At 28.6% G+C, this 18,178-nt stretch overlaps 2 protein-coding genes and 1 long non-coding RNA gene across 3 annotated transcripts in view; 2 read left to right on the forward strand and 1 right to left on the reverse strand.

Moving 5' to 3' along the window:
• Window positions 1-7,094, forward strand: part of LOC122710478 (sodium/potassium-transporting ATPase subunit beta-2-like) — a 12,622-nt gene extending 5,528 nt beyond the window's left edge. The window contains exons 3-4 of the mRNA XM_043928357.1: window positions 519-792; window positions 887-7,094. Coding sequence (XP_043784292.1) covers window positions 519-792; window positions 887-990 — 378 coding nt within the window. The 3' untranslated portion in view covers window positions 991-7,094. The remainder of the gene's footprint in view (window positions 1-518; window positions 793-886) is intronic.
• Window positions 7,095-10,928: 3,834 nt separating this feature from the next.
• Window positions 10,929-17,357, forward strand: LOC122710293 (sodium/potassium-transporting ATPase subunit beta-2-like). Its single transcript, XM_043928051.1, has 6 exons — window positions 10,929-11,300; window positions 15,529-15,669; window positions 15,742-15,861; window positions 15,956-16,137; window positions 16,250-16,523; window positions 16,695-17,357. The coding sequence occupies exons 1-6, from the start codon at window positions 11,153-11,155 to the stop codon at window positions 16,796-16,798; spliced, it is 969 nt and encodes a 322-aa protein (XP_043783986.1). The 5' UTR covers window positions 10,929-11,152; the 3' UTR covers window positions 16,799-17,357.
• LOC122710304 lies at window positions 12,788-16,488 on the reverse strand. Its single transcript, XR_006345918.1, has 3 exons — window positions 16,352-16,488; window positions 14,687-14,787; window positions 12,788-13,552 (listed from the first exon to the last, which is right to left on the reverse strand). It is a non-coding gene; the product is annotated as an uncharacterized LOC122710304 (long non-coding RNA).
• Window positions 17,358-18,178: the final 821 nt, after the last annotated feature.

The following is an 18,178-nucleotide window of genomic DNA, read 5'->3' on the forward strand; positions in this document are numbered from 1 at the left end:
ATATATAATTACTATAATATATTATAATAATATTTGCCGCATTAATCCAAATGGTGACCGAGAGTCACTGTTGGAAAGCAAAGGATTAATATTATTATAATATATATAATATACTATAATATATAATTACTACAATATATTATAATAATATTTGCCGCAACAATCCCAGTGATGAGAGTTACTGTTGGAGAGCAAAGGATTAATATTATTATAATATATATATTACATATTACATATATTATATATAATATACTATAATACATATAGTATATATATTATAATAATAATACTATAATATTAATAATAATATTAATACTATAATAATAATACTATACATAATATTATATATATAATATATATTATAATAATACTATATATAATATTATATATATAACATATATAATATACTATAATATATAATTATTATAATATATTATAATAATATTTGTCACAATAAAAGTCACCGTTGGAAAGGGTTAAGAGTTGTAGCACTCTAACTTGGGATATTTTCCAACCAGATTTTCGGATGGAAGCCCGAATATTACAACGACACGAAGAATCTGCCCAGCACTATGCCGACCGATCTTCAAGAGCACATCAAAGCGGAGGAGCACGCCAACAGGTTGGACACGGTGTGGGTCTCCTGCTCGGGTGAAAATCCCGCCGATGTTGAGAACATGGGCGCGATTCAATACATCCCGCGTCGCGGTTTTCCCGGTTATTACTTCCCTTTCACAAACACCCCCGGATACCTCAGCCCCCTCGTAGCCGTTTTCTTCGAGAGGCCTAAATGTAAGTTTTATATATATATATATATCGATGATATGGCGAATAATTTAAATTAGAAGGAGGAAGCACGATTACGATTATTGTATATGATTTTTAGACGGTGTATTGATCAACATCGAGTGCAAAGCCTGGGCGCACAACATCATCCACGATAGATTCGAGAGGCGTGGCTCGGTGCATTTCGAACTGATGGTGGATTAAGAAAGCGGCAGCCACACCTTTTTCTGCGACCATCCACTACACAACACTCGAACGCGTCCAAAGAAGAACGACACAAAAGGAAAAGGAGGGAAAAGGAGCATACCAATAAGAGAAATTTCTTTTTTTTTAATCGGATCTCGGTGACCACTTCCTCCGCTTCCCTTCGTTTCTTCTCTGCCGGATACGATACCGCCCCCCACCCCCTCGCGGTTACTCCTCTCATCGTATAATATTCGATATTAGATTATTTGACCCAGCCATTTTTCACCTCTCTCACCCCTCCCCTCTCTCTCTCTCTCTCTCTCTCTCTCTCTTCGTTGAACGCGATCGCGCTTCTCATCGTCATCCGTGAAACGGACCGACGAGAGAGAGAGAAAAAAAAGGAAATAAGACGCTATAAGTCAACCCTCATTCGCTTCACACTCGGCATTCACACGCGTTGTACTCATCAACTTTGTGCGTATGTGCGTATGTGTGTGTATGTGTGTGTGTGTGTATGTGTCTATCTCGCAGCACGCGATTCTTCGATGCTCGTCTTGGCTTCCGCAAAAGCATCTTATCGGACCGGTTAAATTGGCTACGCGTATCATACATATATATCTGTGTATGCATGTATAATATATATATATATATAATATATATAATGTACATACGTAGACAGACGTAGATAGATAGATACGTATTTACGGTATACGTATCAGGATGCACAAAAAGGGATGCGCATTGAGAAGCGGAAAAATTCTGCACAAAAGAGAGGAAAAGAAAAAAAAAAGAAAAAAGTCACAGTTCGGGCGGTATCACGCTGTTTCTATGGAGGGGAGTGAAGGAGGGAGTGGTCGATCGAAGGAAATCGATCGGAGGGCGTAAGAGATTTCCCTCACTTTTTTTCGAATTTCCCCCTTTTCGCGAATTTACGCTTTTACTTTTCGTCGCTTGATTTCGCGGTCTCGTTGGCGGGCAGGTTTCGATGCAGATGCACACCTTTTTAGGTTTTTCCTTTATTTTTCTTTTATCACTTTTCTTCTTCTTCTTTCTTTCTTATCGATGACTTTGCCTGGTCGACGAGACCACCTAACACACGTGTAGGGTACACCGAGGTGGATAAAAAAATCGTTACCCTTTAGTTGGTGCCACGTAGACGTATTAAAAAAAAAAAAAAAAAGAAAAAGAAAAAGAAAAAAAAAAAAGAAAATGTTAGCGCGTTTATGGTGCACCCGGCACGGTGGAACTTTTGATTTCGAATTTCACGAAGAAGCTCTCGGATCTCGTGGCTCTCTCGGCGAATCTCGATCGAAAGTTCCGTCGTTTCGGGCGAAAGGGAATGAGAAGGGAGGGGATCGATCGAAATTCACGATATATATATATGTATATTGCGCGCGCATACGCGAGCGGATCGTGAAGGAAAAGGAACGCGACAAGATGGAGGAACGCGGAATCGGAACGAGACGACACGTGACTACTCTTCGATCGATCGAGTCGTTTTTGCCGCGGTGGAACTTTCGATTGGAAATCCTTTCGATTTTTACCAACTTTGCGAATAGATTTCTATTTCATTGGATAATTGTTTTGGAGAGGAAAGGAAAACGGAGGAATGAAACGGGTCAATTTTCTAATTTCGATCGTTGAAAAGAGAAAAATGAAAGAATTTTTGGATTTTCATTTAAAGTTCCGCCTATGAGGAGATAGGTTATATTATACTGTGTTTACGTAGTACAGTGATTAATGGTGGTAACGTGAATAATCAGAGAAATGGAAAGTAATGATTGAAAAAATTGAAAGAGGGAAAAAGAGAATATCTTTCTATTAAACGTCGTTAAACGAGAAAACGTATAAAAGCAATCTTATATTTTCTTTGATTTTTCTTCTATTATATCTATATGTACATATATATATATATTAAAAAAGAAAAGAAAGGAAAAGAAATGGAAAAAAAAAAACTTCAATTTCATTCGAATTGCTCAAATGTTTTAAAAAGAAGCGGAGGAAAAAAGATAAATTTCTGTTATGTTACCGCCATTAAGGTTAATAAAAAGATGTAAATAGATACGAGATTCGAAGCAAATAAGAGCGGAGGATATTAGAAAAAAAAAAAAAAAAAAGAAAAGAATTTCGTTGGATTTCGATTTGTCGAGAAAAAGCAGCGCGCAGTTTGCACGGGGAAAAAGTTTAATCAGCCTAGCGATAATCGTACAACACCGTATGGGATATGTATTTATGATTATATCGTACCGCATGATAATATCTATAGTGCTAGTCCACTGCAATCGTATAGTCGATAGGTTGTATCATCAGTCTAGAGATCAGAGGAACTATACGTTCCGTTTTCAACGATTTGATTCGAGTCGAAAAATTTCCACCCTTGCGTACACTTCGATTACGCGTCTCATCCGTTTCATTCAATTCGTCGTATTCGCCTCTCGCTAAGCTTCGTAAAAATCGATTATTTTTGTTATTCGATTCTTTTTCTTTTTTTTTTTTTTTTTTTTTTTTTTTTTTTTTTTTTTTTTTTATTACCAATCGATGGTAACGTACTTAACAACAGAATCGAACGAAATCGAACGTCCATCCTCTGATCTCCAAAGTCTTTGTGGCTTGAAGCATATAGAAGCAAAGCTGGTTATTCCGAGAGCTTGTTCGTTTTTTCGAATTAGACAGCGTTTGCGCGTTAGTCGCCGCCCCTTTCTCTGGGATCACCGTTTAGGGATGTTTTATTCGATCAAACGGCGTGGAAGAAGGATCCTTTGTCCTCGCCTCGATTGTTCGCAAACGCTTGTATCACGTTGAACACTACCAAAGTTTTACTGCCATTATATTGTATCCATCCGTTACATCCTCTTACTTACACGAATCTTTTTGGATTCAGTTGCATCAATCTTAAACCCTTGCGTACGTTGAAAACGTTCGAGACGTAGTCGTAATAGCGATTTTTGGTATCCCTGGTGTCTTTTTTTTTTTTTTTTATTTAGGATCGACAAATCTCAATTTTAATCGATCGAGAAAGAGCCGGTGTTAGGAAAGAAAAATTGCATTAAATGAAAGGATCGAGCGATCTTGATCGTGCGAACAAAACGATAGTACAAAGGCTATAGATCAAGCGATCCGAACGGGCGGCGACTTCGAACGTGAGCGCTGCCATAAAAATATACCCCACATCGTTTTATCCTTTATTTATTAATCGAAACGTATCGTGCGATTATTATTACAATTATTAGTATTAGTATATCATCATCATTATTATTATTATTATTCTCATTATTATATTTCTCTTACTCGTTATTATTATTATTATTATTATTTATAATAGTATTAATATCATTGTCATTATTATCGTTATAATGATTAACTTATTAACGATCACTTATTTTTTGAGTCCTCGCCCGGAGCCATTATTGAGATAAGAAAGAAACTTAATATAGATTAATCGTCGACGACACTATTAACTTTTAAGAAAAAAAAGAAAAAAAAAAAAAGAAATGAAAGGGTAGAAAGGAGAAGAAAGGAAACAAGAATGTGCGAGAGGATAGAAAAGATAAAGAGAAATGATGAATTATGCGTTTGACGGTATAAAGTACTATTATAGAAATTATTACACTTGTAATCCAGTGCACCGAATCGAGAGCGATATTATACATGTATATTCGTCATTGTGAAAACGAGCTGTTTCTAATAATGAAGAACAACTGTTGTTAAAGTAATAAGGTATTACGTTTCACTCACAAAAGAATGGATAAACGTGAACGAAAGAGAATGTTGGAAGAAAAAAAAGCTTGGTATCGAGGAGAAAAGAAAATATCATGCTTAAAGTTTCTTAGTTCGCCGTTCCGAATTTCCATTTTTCGAAACGAAATTGTATCAACTTGAAGGAAGGAGGATGGAAAGCTGGTAAATATTACAAATATTATTCAAACTAGTTATCGATCATGGCATATTTTGCTATCCTGCAGACTACGTTTATTCTCCAGATTCTATTTGGAACATGTTTCCTGTGTGATAATTGTTAACTCGATTAGCGCTTTAAGTATGCACGTGAGAGTATGCGTATGTATGAGTAGATGAAAATTTTGACGAGAACAAAAAAAGAAAAAGAAAAAAATGTGGCGGAATTATAAGCTTTAAGATATATTTAAAGATGTATCGAATATATTATAAAATTATATACGTATATTTAATATATATATTATATATACTACGTATGATATATATATTAATATTATATATATTATATATATATATTATATACATATACATCACATGAATACACCTAAGATATTATTACCAAAGATAATTTTATCGTAATTTCCTGAATAGCCGGTAAAATTAGTAAAAATTCGACAGAACTCGCGATATCGTATGAAATTTGAACGCTAAGGGGGAAAAAAAAAAAGAGAAAAAAAAAAAAACAATAAGAAAATATTATTCTAACCAAAAACGATTAATTCCCGTAAGTACTTTTAAGTGTGATTCGTATATTGTAACGCATATATGCATGCATACCGGTTATATTACTATTCGTTAAACGATATGTGTATTATTACGTAAACTATATAAGACGTTCGAAGACGTTCATCGTACGTATGTTATGTATATGTGTTTGGAACCGCTCGGATAAGTAATTGATACGTCGATGCGGACAGAGTGGTGGTTTACGTGACAACTTACCGTTAAGGTTATGTCGAAAATTCGATCGAGCGAACCAATATGTGTGATACTTGAAATATATTCATATACATGATCAGAAAATGACATGAAATTCCTACGGTCGAGACACATCGTGCGGTTGATTCTTAATATTGGATTCATCTTCACGATCCTCGCTTTCTTCCGATTAATACTCGCTTCACAAAATTGACTTTTTTCCGTTTATAGAGTTAACCTATTTAAATGCATACGTACGGAAATTCAAGCGATTCTTGCAACGATTGATATTTTAAATCAGGAAAGATCTGTTTCTGCTTTGATTCGTATTCAATCCGGGAAAGGAAATTAGCGAATATATCGATATTCTGTAGTCGTATATCGTATATATACGAGTACCCGTCACTGCATCTACCTTTCATATCTTTGCGACTTTTTATAGAGTATAGAGAAGAGTTTAAACCAAAGATGATATTGCCACAGTGAAAAAGAAGGGAATAGTTGCGAAAAATAATACTAATAAAATAAAAGCAGATAAATAATAACGAACGAATGCTCGTGGAACGCTGTACAAGCATTCCAAAGATATAAAATACCATAAACGCTTATGTTATGATGCAGGAATTCTTCCTGTATCCGATCACTAAGATTTTACCGTAGACTGCGAAGACTCGAATTTAGCATAGTGCAAAATCATTGTAAATTTTCTCGTTCCGCGATACCTATTGCTTTTGAGTCTTCGTACACCTACACTTGTTGTTGTCGATTAAAAAAAATTATGTACTTAGATCCATTGTGACGACATTGATTATTAGATGTTTAAGATATTACCGTTGATAATATATTACATATATGATCTACGCCAATATATAGCTGTCAAGAGGCCTGTCAGAGAATCATACAACGAGATGAAACGAGTAGCATGAAAGATCGTTTTAACTCGGACGATTTATAATCCGTGAAACTATCAACTTCTATACCGAAATATCGATATTTATTATTCCAATTTATCTTGACGATTGATCAAAAAAAAAAAAAAAAAAATGATAACACAATTTGGCAGTAAAAGGAATAGAATCAAAAGAATTTTAGGTTACTTTCATTCTTTCGTGTAATCGACTTTACGTGTAAACGAGAACAAAAATAAAACAAGAATAAAGATGAATTGTGAAATTGCGAAAAAATTTATCGTACTAATATCGAAAAAAGATAAACTAACGTGGATAAATGACAAAGTTTGAAACAGTATTCGAGAAATTTGTCTATCGAGAACTTTAATGTATACGAGCTTTCGATCCCATATCGTTGTGATATCACTTTTGATTTCGAAATTAGGGTTTCGATCTCGGCGACAAGATCTTTAAGCATGAATATTTGATAATAATTTAAGATGAGATGGCATGGCTGTTGATCATCATTATGCTTGAAATGTGTTATGAAAAATAAACAGAATGTATAAAAGCCCTTCATTTCGATTTTATTATTATTCTTTGAATACTACAATTACAATAAAAGTTAAAGTTAATACAGGAATACAGTAGTAATTAATTAATTAATTTAACCTTTACGAGTAATACGAATTTTTTTTGATTGAATGATTACAAGTTTGATTTCTTTTTAATCCATATATATATTTAACATTTTTATAAAAAATTTTCATCCATATTTAATTTGACAGGCATAGCAACTAAAGAATAGTATATATATATATATATTAATCTATGTAATAATAACCTTCAAAACTAATTGCATTTAAATTAACGTAATTGCGGTAATTGTTTATTTTTGTTACGTTAGTTATAACATGCCAACGAAACTTGAATGTCATATCTGTATATACTTCTTGATAATATTTAAAAACAAATTAAATTCAAATTTTTGAAATGTTTGATTCAAATAATATTTAACGATACTTAAGAAGTTAAATAACGATAAGATAAATTGATTATTATTACATATACGATACGAGATTTCATTGTTCAATTATCAATCGTAAAAATTATAAAATAAGCAATTACATACATATGGTAATTAATTTTATAAAATTACAATTATTCTAAAATACATAAGATTATTTAATAATAAATAGCAATTCAATTAATTCGTATAATCGGGAGAGAATTATTCTGTATAAAATTATTAATAAACTTTATATTATGTTATTATCTCAAAATTTAAAAGATATGTACATATATGTACAAAAGTATATATGATATGTATAAAACATATATACTTACGATATATAAAAAATTATATGGAATAGAATTTTAATTAATTTAGGGTTTAAATTGTTAAAATAAATTAATAGGTTAAAGAACGAATGCAATAAAATTAATCAGTTATTGAAGTATCTCTTCATATATAATGCAAAACAAGTAGACATAACGAAAGCAAATAGTGGAAAAAGGATAAAGATAGATTAAAAATATTAAAATCAGCGCCATCTTCAGAGTGCTGTAAATGAAACATAAAAAGAAAGGATAGAAAACAATAGGAAAAAGATAGAAATACAACAAAAATTGATTATCAGCGCCATCTTTCGAATATTAAACATATCTCTTCGAGGAATCATCTTTCTAAAAATATTCGAGAGATGGCGCTAATCTTCAATTTTTAATTAACTTCATTCTGCTTTTGAAAAGATGTCATTGATTATCAAGAGATGGTGTTAATGATCAATTCTTATCTTATCTCTATCCTTTTTTTACTATTTTCTGTCCTTTCCATTTGAATTTCATTTGCAGCACTCTGAAGATGGCGCTGATTTCAATATTTTTATCCTATCCCTATCCTTTTCTTATTATTTGTTCTCTTGTCTATGTACTTCCTTTTAACGCTTATAATTGTAAACGAAATATGAAATTTCAATTGAACATCCAATTTCATTGTTTCTCTTTCAAAATTATAATCTCTCTTAATTTTTAATGAAAAAGATATAGATATTACAATCTTTTCAATGTATTTCTAGAACGACGATACATATGATATATATATATATATATATATAATATATGTATGACACGTGTGTTCTTTATCAAAAATCACCGCTCAGCGGCAAGAATAGAATTTAAATTCTATAATATTTATTTTATTTTTTTATTTATAATTTTTATAGAAAAATAATTTATATATTTAAATTTAATTTCAATTTCTATCATTACTAACGTTGCTTTCCCCTATTTTAAATCGAATCGATAATGTTGATGACACTAAAATGATAAAAAAATTATCAAAACGAAGGGATGAAAAAATATTTTGAATGACTGATGTATCTTGTAATTATATACTTTTAAATAAAATTAAAGAATAAAATTATTAATTATTTTCGATTAATTGAAATTTAATTATAAATATGAAAAATTCAGTAATCTAAAAAATGATAATAATAATATATATATTATCATTTTATATGTATGTATATATATATTATATATTCATATTCACGTGTATAGATGATTAACGATCTTTAATCAGTTGGTAAGTATTTCAATACCATATTATGATTTTACTTTTGAAAGAAATTCATTATAGGAGAATCAAACATTTAAGACGATTCTTTCATTTATTTTGTCAAATCCTTTTAGTCGGACGACTCACGGCAATGACATTAATGTCACACGACACTGTGGACAGGATGTGGTTAATTCAGATCGGTCGTCATGTATGACTCATATATATACGCGTGTGTGCGATTCATCTCAAAGTGACAAAAAGAGAGAGGAGGTAACTACCAATAGTACAGTGATGTGAATCGCATACACGAGCTGTCACTGAGCACTAAGGTCACACACACGAGGTTTGACCTTAGCCCCCAATTTGTTTCTCGACGATCAAGTCGAGGAAATCGTTTTCACAGCCTTCTTTAATACAATAGTTTCATGACTATATTATACAGGTGTTTTAACGGCAATTATTATAATGATTTTTCTTCGTAAATTTGATAAAAATTTCAAAAATATACTTATATAATTGTTAAAAATCATTAAAATAAAATCAATTATTCAATTTATAACAGAAATTTTTACATTTAATGAAAATGTAATCTGTTTAAATCTGTTGTTAACATTATTTATATATATATATATTAAAATAAAGAGCTTAAACTTAAGCTATGAAATCGAATTAGCAATAATCTTAAGTGAAATAATAGATGAATAATCCGGAGAGAAACCACTTATTTTTGAAAGCCAATTGTATTAAGTCTGAGAAACGAACTGTAGATCGCGCCACTAAACTTTAATTACTTTCACCGTAAATTATGCATTAATATTCTATTTCTTTTTTCGTATTATTTAAAAAGAGATAAATATTATTCTTTTTTCTCGATAAAAATATAAAAAAAAGTAATCAAATCCAAAAAATATATTATTATTAAAATATGTATCATTATATATTACATTTATATGTATTACATTTATTTTAAATAATATCATTTATATTATACTATATCCAAATATAGTTTGTCACGTTCGATATATTTTATTAAATTCATTGTATGTATACTTTAAAAAAAAAATATATAATTTCATAATAATTACAAAATATTTCTTTGTTAAATAATATTATAATATTGATTTATATTACTTTGTAAAACAAATTATTTTATACAATTACTTGAATTATGTAAAATTAATCTCTTTTATAAATTAATCAAAATCAAATTTAGATTTTTGTAATTTTCGATTTTAAAAAATAATTCTTTAAATGTATGATCTTTTAAAATAATTTTACTCATTAAATATTAGTCATAATTTAAAGAACAAGAGAAGTATAATATTTGTAGGTGTAATTCAAATGTCAAATTACTACCGAGCATTGAAATCTTCATATACGTCGGTTTGAACAGCCGAAAACCTGTTCACTACTCACATAAGTATTATTCACGTCATTGTAACTTGAATACAACAGAGACAAAGAGATTGTGTATAGGCGTGGCATATGAGAGAACATAGTTTTATTGTACCATTATTATAATAGTGTATATTATAATTTTAAATTATTTAAAAAATTAATGAAATTTGAATTTTATAGTATAGATTAAAAAGAGATTCGATCAATCGTAATCATACGTAATATTTCTAGGAAAATTCCCATGAAATTATCGCTTGGAGCATAACAACACCATGAAACCAACACACTGATGACGATGGATTACACTACTATAGCATTTTATATACGTGTACAATCGACACGTCATGGCAATGGACGGTTTGATGACGATGGTGGGGACTTAAGGAGGGGCAGAGAGAAAGAGAAAGTGGCAAGAAAATAATAGAAGAGAACGAGATGGAGAAGAAGTCTGCACGGACATAGCGTGTTCAGTCAACCTGGTGGCGCTGGACAACCAACTGTCGGCAGTGGAGAAACTGTTAGCCGACTTCGAAGAACTCACAGTTCGGTGCAGGTGTTGTCGATCGTGTTGTTTCATTTTGGATTATATACGTGCATTTGCCATATTACAATTTCGAAAATCTAAAAACGTGATTAGTGCGTAAATTTTATATAAAGTCTTTCACTTGGGAACACAATGGTCAGCAAGGATTCGAAAATGGTCACTCCGGAGATGGCAAATCCTTATCTTAAACCGCCGAGTATGTCAACCAGCCAGTCTTTAAAGACTTTTATTTACAATCGTGAAACTGGTGCCTTTTTAGGCAGAACAGCTAGTAGTTGGGGTAAGTTGGAATATTCGATCGATGATTAATCGAAATTTAAATTGATCATTTGCTTAACTTTGGATTAAAATCGAAACAATAATCAATTGATTCTTCTAATAGATGCTTTGAGAGTATTTTATTTTAATTTTATATACGAGTTAATAAATATATACGAATGAATGTATATATTTAACAAATATAAAAAATATATATTTCATAAAATCTATATATTAATATTTTCAATAAATGCTACACAAAACGTTGAATCAAAAGATTTCTATATATTATAACTTTATTTTATTTCATTATCATTGTTAAATTAAATATTATAGAATATTAATTAATAAAAGTGAAAAATGCGACTTTTTAAAAATACTTTTGTATTTATGTATAATCAATATGATCAGTATATAATCAGTATATAATTTATATATTATATTATATATTATTATTATATATACTAATTATATATAAAACAAAAGTATATAATTATTTATATATTATATTATATTTATATATTATATTATATTTATATTTTATTTAACTTTACAAAAAAAATTTGAGAAAGGAAGAAACTAACCTATCTCGACATGAATTATTTTCAAATAAGTAAGTGAATAAAAATAGCAGACAAGAATATAAATAGTGAATTTTTTACTTTGATTGCTATTTTGATTAATTAATAGATATATATTTATTTTATGAATATAAAAAATAAAAAAATTTAGCTTGTAAACCCGTACGACTTGAATAATAGAAGATTAACAAATTTTAATTCGGATAGAGAAAAGTGGCGTTTCTTTCGGAGATTTAGAGAATTATTCTACATGCTTATATATATAATTTTTATAATAAAGAAATGTGAAAAATGTTTGTTTTTAATAAAAAGAAATATATCTACTTAAAATTTAAATAAAATTTGTACGTAGCACAATTGAAAATCTATTTACTTCTATTCTTGACATTGAAAATTTAAATTAATTAAATTATGCATTTTGTTTTTATATATCTTTTTACGTAATGTATATATATATTTTTTCATAATTTCATCAGAAATAAAAAATGCATGTAATATTCATATAGTAATATTCCATGTAAATATTTTTTCTTTGCATGAATATATTAATAATATATAATTTATGTATTTTAATTTATGTATAGTATACACATAGAGAATTTACTATCAAAAAGGCTAACATTATAAACTAATATTTTTAATACTATTTGCACATGATAAATATAAAAAGAGTTTCAATTATTTTTATCTTTAAATTTATTTTTCTACAAACAACAACAAAATATTCAATGTTAAAAATATATCAAATAAATAATTTATAAATCTGTCTCAGGAATTTTTTAATTATAATTGATATTATAATTTGTTTTTTTATAATTAGTAATAGTGATTCTATTAATAAAAATTATAATTTTATTTTTTATCTATTTCATATTAGTTATTCTCAATTTACTTTTTTCACTTATCTTTTTATATATAAATATTTTATATTTTATATTTTATATTATATTTTATATTTATATATTTATCTTTCTATCATTTACAAATAATAGAATATGAAAAATTTGTCATATTATTTATATACATCAATTATTACGTTGTTATGGCAACAATTGAAAACACACCCTATGAGAGGGTGTAGAACAGCATATAATATTGAACATCATATTGAAAAGGAACATTATGTATAATGTATATTGACAATTAATATTGCTAATTTTTAATTTTTAATACAATTCCACTCATATTTATTTCAATAGTTTTTAAAGAATTATAGACAAACTACAGATTTATATCTAGATTTTACTAATCATTCATTTTAATAACATAATTTTTATTCTTTGTTTATTACACTAATTAAAAAGTTGCTCTTATCCGTATGAATATTAAATAATAAAAAAATATAAATGACTTCGTATATAAATTTATCTTGATGCATCAACGTGGTTGGTCTTCTTGAAAAATAATCCATAGAATATCATGTTACGATTAGTTGAATGTGTGCGTGTGCACACGTGCGTATGTTTCAACTATTTCAATAGTAAATAGAAGACCCACAAAAATGCATAGGAAGGTGAAGAGAATCGCGAGATTACATCTTCTTTTTAGTTTAATTAGCTCAGAAGCCTACTGCAGCTTTACAGATTCTTGCAAATTGCATTCACTGTTCAAATACTGTATCCTTCATTTTATCCTAACCTTGAAATTGGCTGATTATCCTTACATTGTTTCCCAGTTCTTTTTAATATCAGATCTATAATATATTTTGTTAATTAATATATATATAAGTATTATATATATATAATTATATATATAAGTATAATATATATATATATATATATATATAAAGTATTAATTTGATTGATCTTAATTAAGCAGAAAAGAAAAGAAACTTGACGTTACGATGTTCGTGCACATGTTTATCTTTCCGATTGGTTTAGTCAAAATAATGGATAATGACAAGAAAAAAAGGAAAAGAGAGGAAAAGAAGGAAAAGAGAGAAAAAGACGGAAGCGCGAACCGCGGCTAATTCGCGGTGGACACAACGGTTTGCTCGGTTGAATGGCAATTGTTAAACTTCCTTTAGCGCAAACGCGTACAACGAGGTCAATTGGCGTTAAATGGAGGCATTACGGCATTATGTAACTTAGGGCCATTCCGAAGGGTACACCCACGCGACCATACATATCATAGCTTTCGTTCAGCATCTCCCGAAAATTTATAAAATTAATCGCGTAAGAATAACTTTGTTCTTTGCTCGACAAATTCCATTAGAGTTTCTTCATCATCTTTTTTTTTTTAAATTTCATTTTTAAAAATAAATGGAATTACATAAATAAAAAAAGACAATTGAAACATCGACGCACGAGGTATATACGGATAATACAGTACATTATCTAGTAACAGATCTGTTTTAAATTTGAATCATGTTAAGATGTAATTTTTTTTTCGATAAATGTTTTTAAATGGTTTTTATATACATGTAAGTATATATATTCTCATCCTTCCGCAGAGTATATATGATATCGCGAATATCGCATTGCGTGCATCCATAGCTGTAATACAATACAGTAGTTAACTGTCAAGATTCCGCTTATTACCTTTCTTTCTTTGTAATACTAAAGCTAATTTGCCCGATTAATCAAAAAATTGTTTTACCATTCGACACAATAAAAGATTTGAAACTCGTTGGAAAATTGATAGAAGAATGAAATTATTTATTCAACATAATAGAAAATGTTTTTAACTATTTCTAAAACGAATATCCTCCTTTTTACGCTACTTGTTCTCCATGTACCCAATATTATAGAGATATCAATAATATTCGAGGGATATTATTAGCTTTTTGAGATTAACTATCAGGAAAATTTGTAAATTAAAAACTTACCATAAAAAATACCTTATATCTTTAATATCCTTTTTTTTTTTAAATTTAAAATAATTTCCATTTCAGTTGTACCATCAATCAACTTGATCACTTTGTATGTCCTGCACAAAATAAAACAAGATAATTCTCTTTAAAATAATATATCTTTGCGATAATAAAAATTATTGATATAAATATTGTATTCGAAGACAGATTCCATTTATGTGTGTATATATATATATATATATATAATATATAATTTGTGACAAGTTATTCGGGAATTATTAGATATTATTAGAAAAATCTGGGCTAATATAAAAATGTTGAGAATTAATCTCAATGATTTTTTACGATACGATGACGTCTGGCAGATGTAATGGAATTAATCGGCGCGTGGTGGTACGCTATGTAATATAGGTTAATTACATTAATCGCTGCCTCAATTCAAAGAAAGATTCAAGCGTGTGGTCAAGTGGAACAATTCAATTATGTACCGATTCAATGTCTCGCAAGGTCGCTTCTCGGATTCCATTCTCCGCTAAAATGACCTCTTGAGTAACACTCTGGTAGCAAGAACTTTAACCCTTTTGCCACTATCAAATTATTATCGAATTATTATCATTTATTTTTTATTAGATAACTTTAAAAACGGATTACTGTAATCCTTTGCCTAGTGAATGACAATGACAACCAACTTTCTACTTATTTATGAATTATAAAAGTATTACAGTAGATTGATTTATCACTTTCTGAATTGAAATATGAAAAAATAGTTTCCTATGTTCCAAGTATCCTTTTTATCTTATGATCATTTCATAAATTTGGAAGAATAAATGAAATGAAATAAATAAAATGTTTTGCAGGTAAAATAGGATTGTTCTATTTGATATTTTACGGGGTATTAGCCGCACTGGTTGCAATTTGTTTTTGGGGTTTTTTTCAAACGTTAGATCCAAGGATACCAAGATGGCAATTAGAACGTTCAATAATTGGAACAAATCCTGGTAAATTATATATTTTACGAATATGGATATTTCGCACACGAATATTCTTTATTTTATATTTTTTATTTGTAGGATTAGGATTTAGACCACAACCACCATTAGAGAATGTAGAAAGTACGTTAATTTGGTACAGAGGAACCGATAGCGAGAATTTTAAATATTGGATCGATTCTCTGGAATCGTTTTTAAAAGGTAATATCGAGATTATGATGAAACGTATACACGTATGTTTACATATATATATATATATGTACGTACACTTAAAATGACAAGATTAATTTTTCAGATTATATAACGCCAGGTTCGATTCCTGGTCTTGGCGCAAATATTAATAAATGTGATTACAATCAACCACCACCGCCTGGTAAAGTCTGCGATGTTGATGTTAAAAATTGGTATCCTTGTACTAAAGAGAATAAATATAATTACCATAAATCCGCTCCATGTATATTTCTTAAACTTAATAAGGTAACTTGATTTTCTAAATAAAAATGAAATTGCATGAAATGATAATAAAAGTTTTAACATTAGGAATCTAATTAAGAATTAAGATTAACGTTTGTCTATTATTAATTTTTAGATATATGGTTGGAAACCAGAATTTTATAACGATACGAATTCATTACCTCAAAACATGCCGATCGATCTCAAAGAGCATATCACTGGATTAAAAAATACTTACCAGCTTGACACAATTTGGGTATCTTGCGAAGGAGAGAATCCAGCAGATCAAGAGAATATAGGACCAATTGAATATATTCCACGAAGAGGATTTCCTGGTTATTTTTATCCTTTTGAAAATTCAGAGGGTTACCTCAGTCCTTTAGTGGCTGTTCATTTCGTCCGTCCTCGCAGTAAGTGTTCAAAATAAATATGTGTGACTTTTAAAAATTAAGATCATTTTTAAAAGTTCTGTTGATATTAAAGAATCGTTTTTTAATTTAAATAATTTAATCTATGAATGCTCTATGAATGCTTTTGCTTTAGGGAAAAAAGAATAATCTAAAAAAAATATTTTGTTACAGCTGGAATTTTAATAAACGTAGAGTGCAAGGCGTGGGCGAGAAACATAAAACATAGCCGCCATGACAAAATGGGCGTAGTCCATTTCGAATTGATGATAGATTAACATCGTCTACATACGTCTCTCTGGTCTCTCCTTTGTTAGCGTACAGAAATTCAAAGCGAATCTCATGTTTTCTGACACTTCCACATAGCTAAATACTTTTAAAACGATTTATCAAGTCGTTAGAAATCGATGACCGCTGCCAAATGTGGAAGAAACTTTCATCAAGTACAAAGTTAAATGGATTTTTGATGTTTGTACCATTGAAAATCCGATATCTATTAAATTTCTACGTATCGAGGGAAAATATAAAATTTGAAACTTTTGTTTTATCGTTTTATGTTTATGATCTTATTTTATTAGATAAAAAGAATGACTTTATGAAGAAAAAGAATATATTTACTTTGTATATTTATTTTGTATGTGAAGATAATCTCATTTTATTCATAATTGTATATTTTACAATTAAATTTTAATAATAAATATAGACTATCGTTTTTTCTCGGTACTGTAGCTGATATATAATATTTCATATTTATATTATGTTCTCAATTGTGTAATTAACTTATAATTAATGAATGCAGAAATTTTATCTTACTTCAGATTCTATTTCGATTCAAAAATTTTTGATCCTACGTTTTAATTTTGATTCGAATAATGATATTTTATAAATTAGATGTATATTTTATAAATAATTGAGATCAATATTTAAAACAAATGAATAAATACTTGTATCTTACAAATATTCAGATATAATTGGATAAAAATTGATTGCATAAAAAAATGATGTAAAATTTAGATATAATTAATTACAAATTTGGTATTTTTCTTTATTATAAAAACTCATTATATCTATGGAAAATAGATCTCTTAATAAACAAAGTAACAGAGATAATATATATCTCTTATCTTTGTATATACATTATATATATATTGCTTCTAAAATATGTAAATGTATTATAACTGTGTATACATATATTTTTATAGTTAAGACTATTTTCTTTTAAATTATCATTTTTATCATTTATTTAAAAGAATATTTTGAAAAGGAAAGACTTAAAAATCTCTTTTATCAATAATAAATTTTTTAAGAAAATTTATTTCAGAAATTAAATTTTCATTATTCATTATTCAATCTTAATAAATTTATTTTTACTATTTGTAATCTAAACGTTGCAATTATTTTAATTGATCAATGCATTTATTGTTCAAAATTGTAATTGAAATAATAAAAATATTATTATAGACATTTTTATAATGGCAAGTTAATGGCAAGTTATTGGCATTTATTGATATTATTTTTCTGTATAATTAATAATTAATATTTTCTGAAGTTCATTAAATTTTTGTATAACTTTTAAAAATATTTCAAATATCTTAATTCTTTAAAAACATTATTAATGAAGATATGAATATTTTAGGAATATCAGATGAATATATTTG

The sequence above is a fragment of the Apis laboriosa genome, unplaced genomic scaffold (assembly GCF_014066325.1).
Source record: "Apis laboriosa isolate Shangri-la unplaced genomic scaffold, ASM1406632v1 scaffold105_cov147, whole genome shotgun sequence".
In the NCBI taxonomy this organism is placed as follows: Eukaryota; Metazoa; Arthropoda; class Insecta; order Hymenoptera; family Apidae; genus Apis; species Apis laboriosa.

Excerpts from the sequence above, each read along its gene's own strand:
- LOC122710293 (XM_043928051.1), top strand. The coding sequence starts at position 11,153 with ATGGTCAGCAAGGATTCGAAAATGGTCACTCCGGAGATGGCAAATCCT. Across the intron at positions 15,862-15,955 it reads TCTGGAATCGTTTTTAAAAG|ATTATATAACGCCAGGTTCG; the intron begins GTAATATCGAGA and ends TTAATTTTTCAG. Across the intron at positions 16,138-16,249 it reads TATTTCTTAAACTTAATAAG|ATATATGGTTGGAAACCAGA; the intron begins GTAACTTGATTT and ends ATTAATTTTTAG.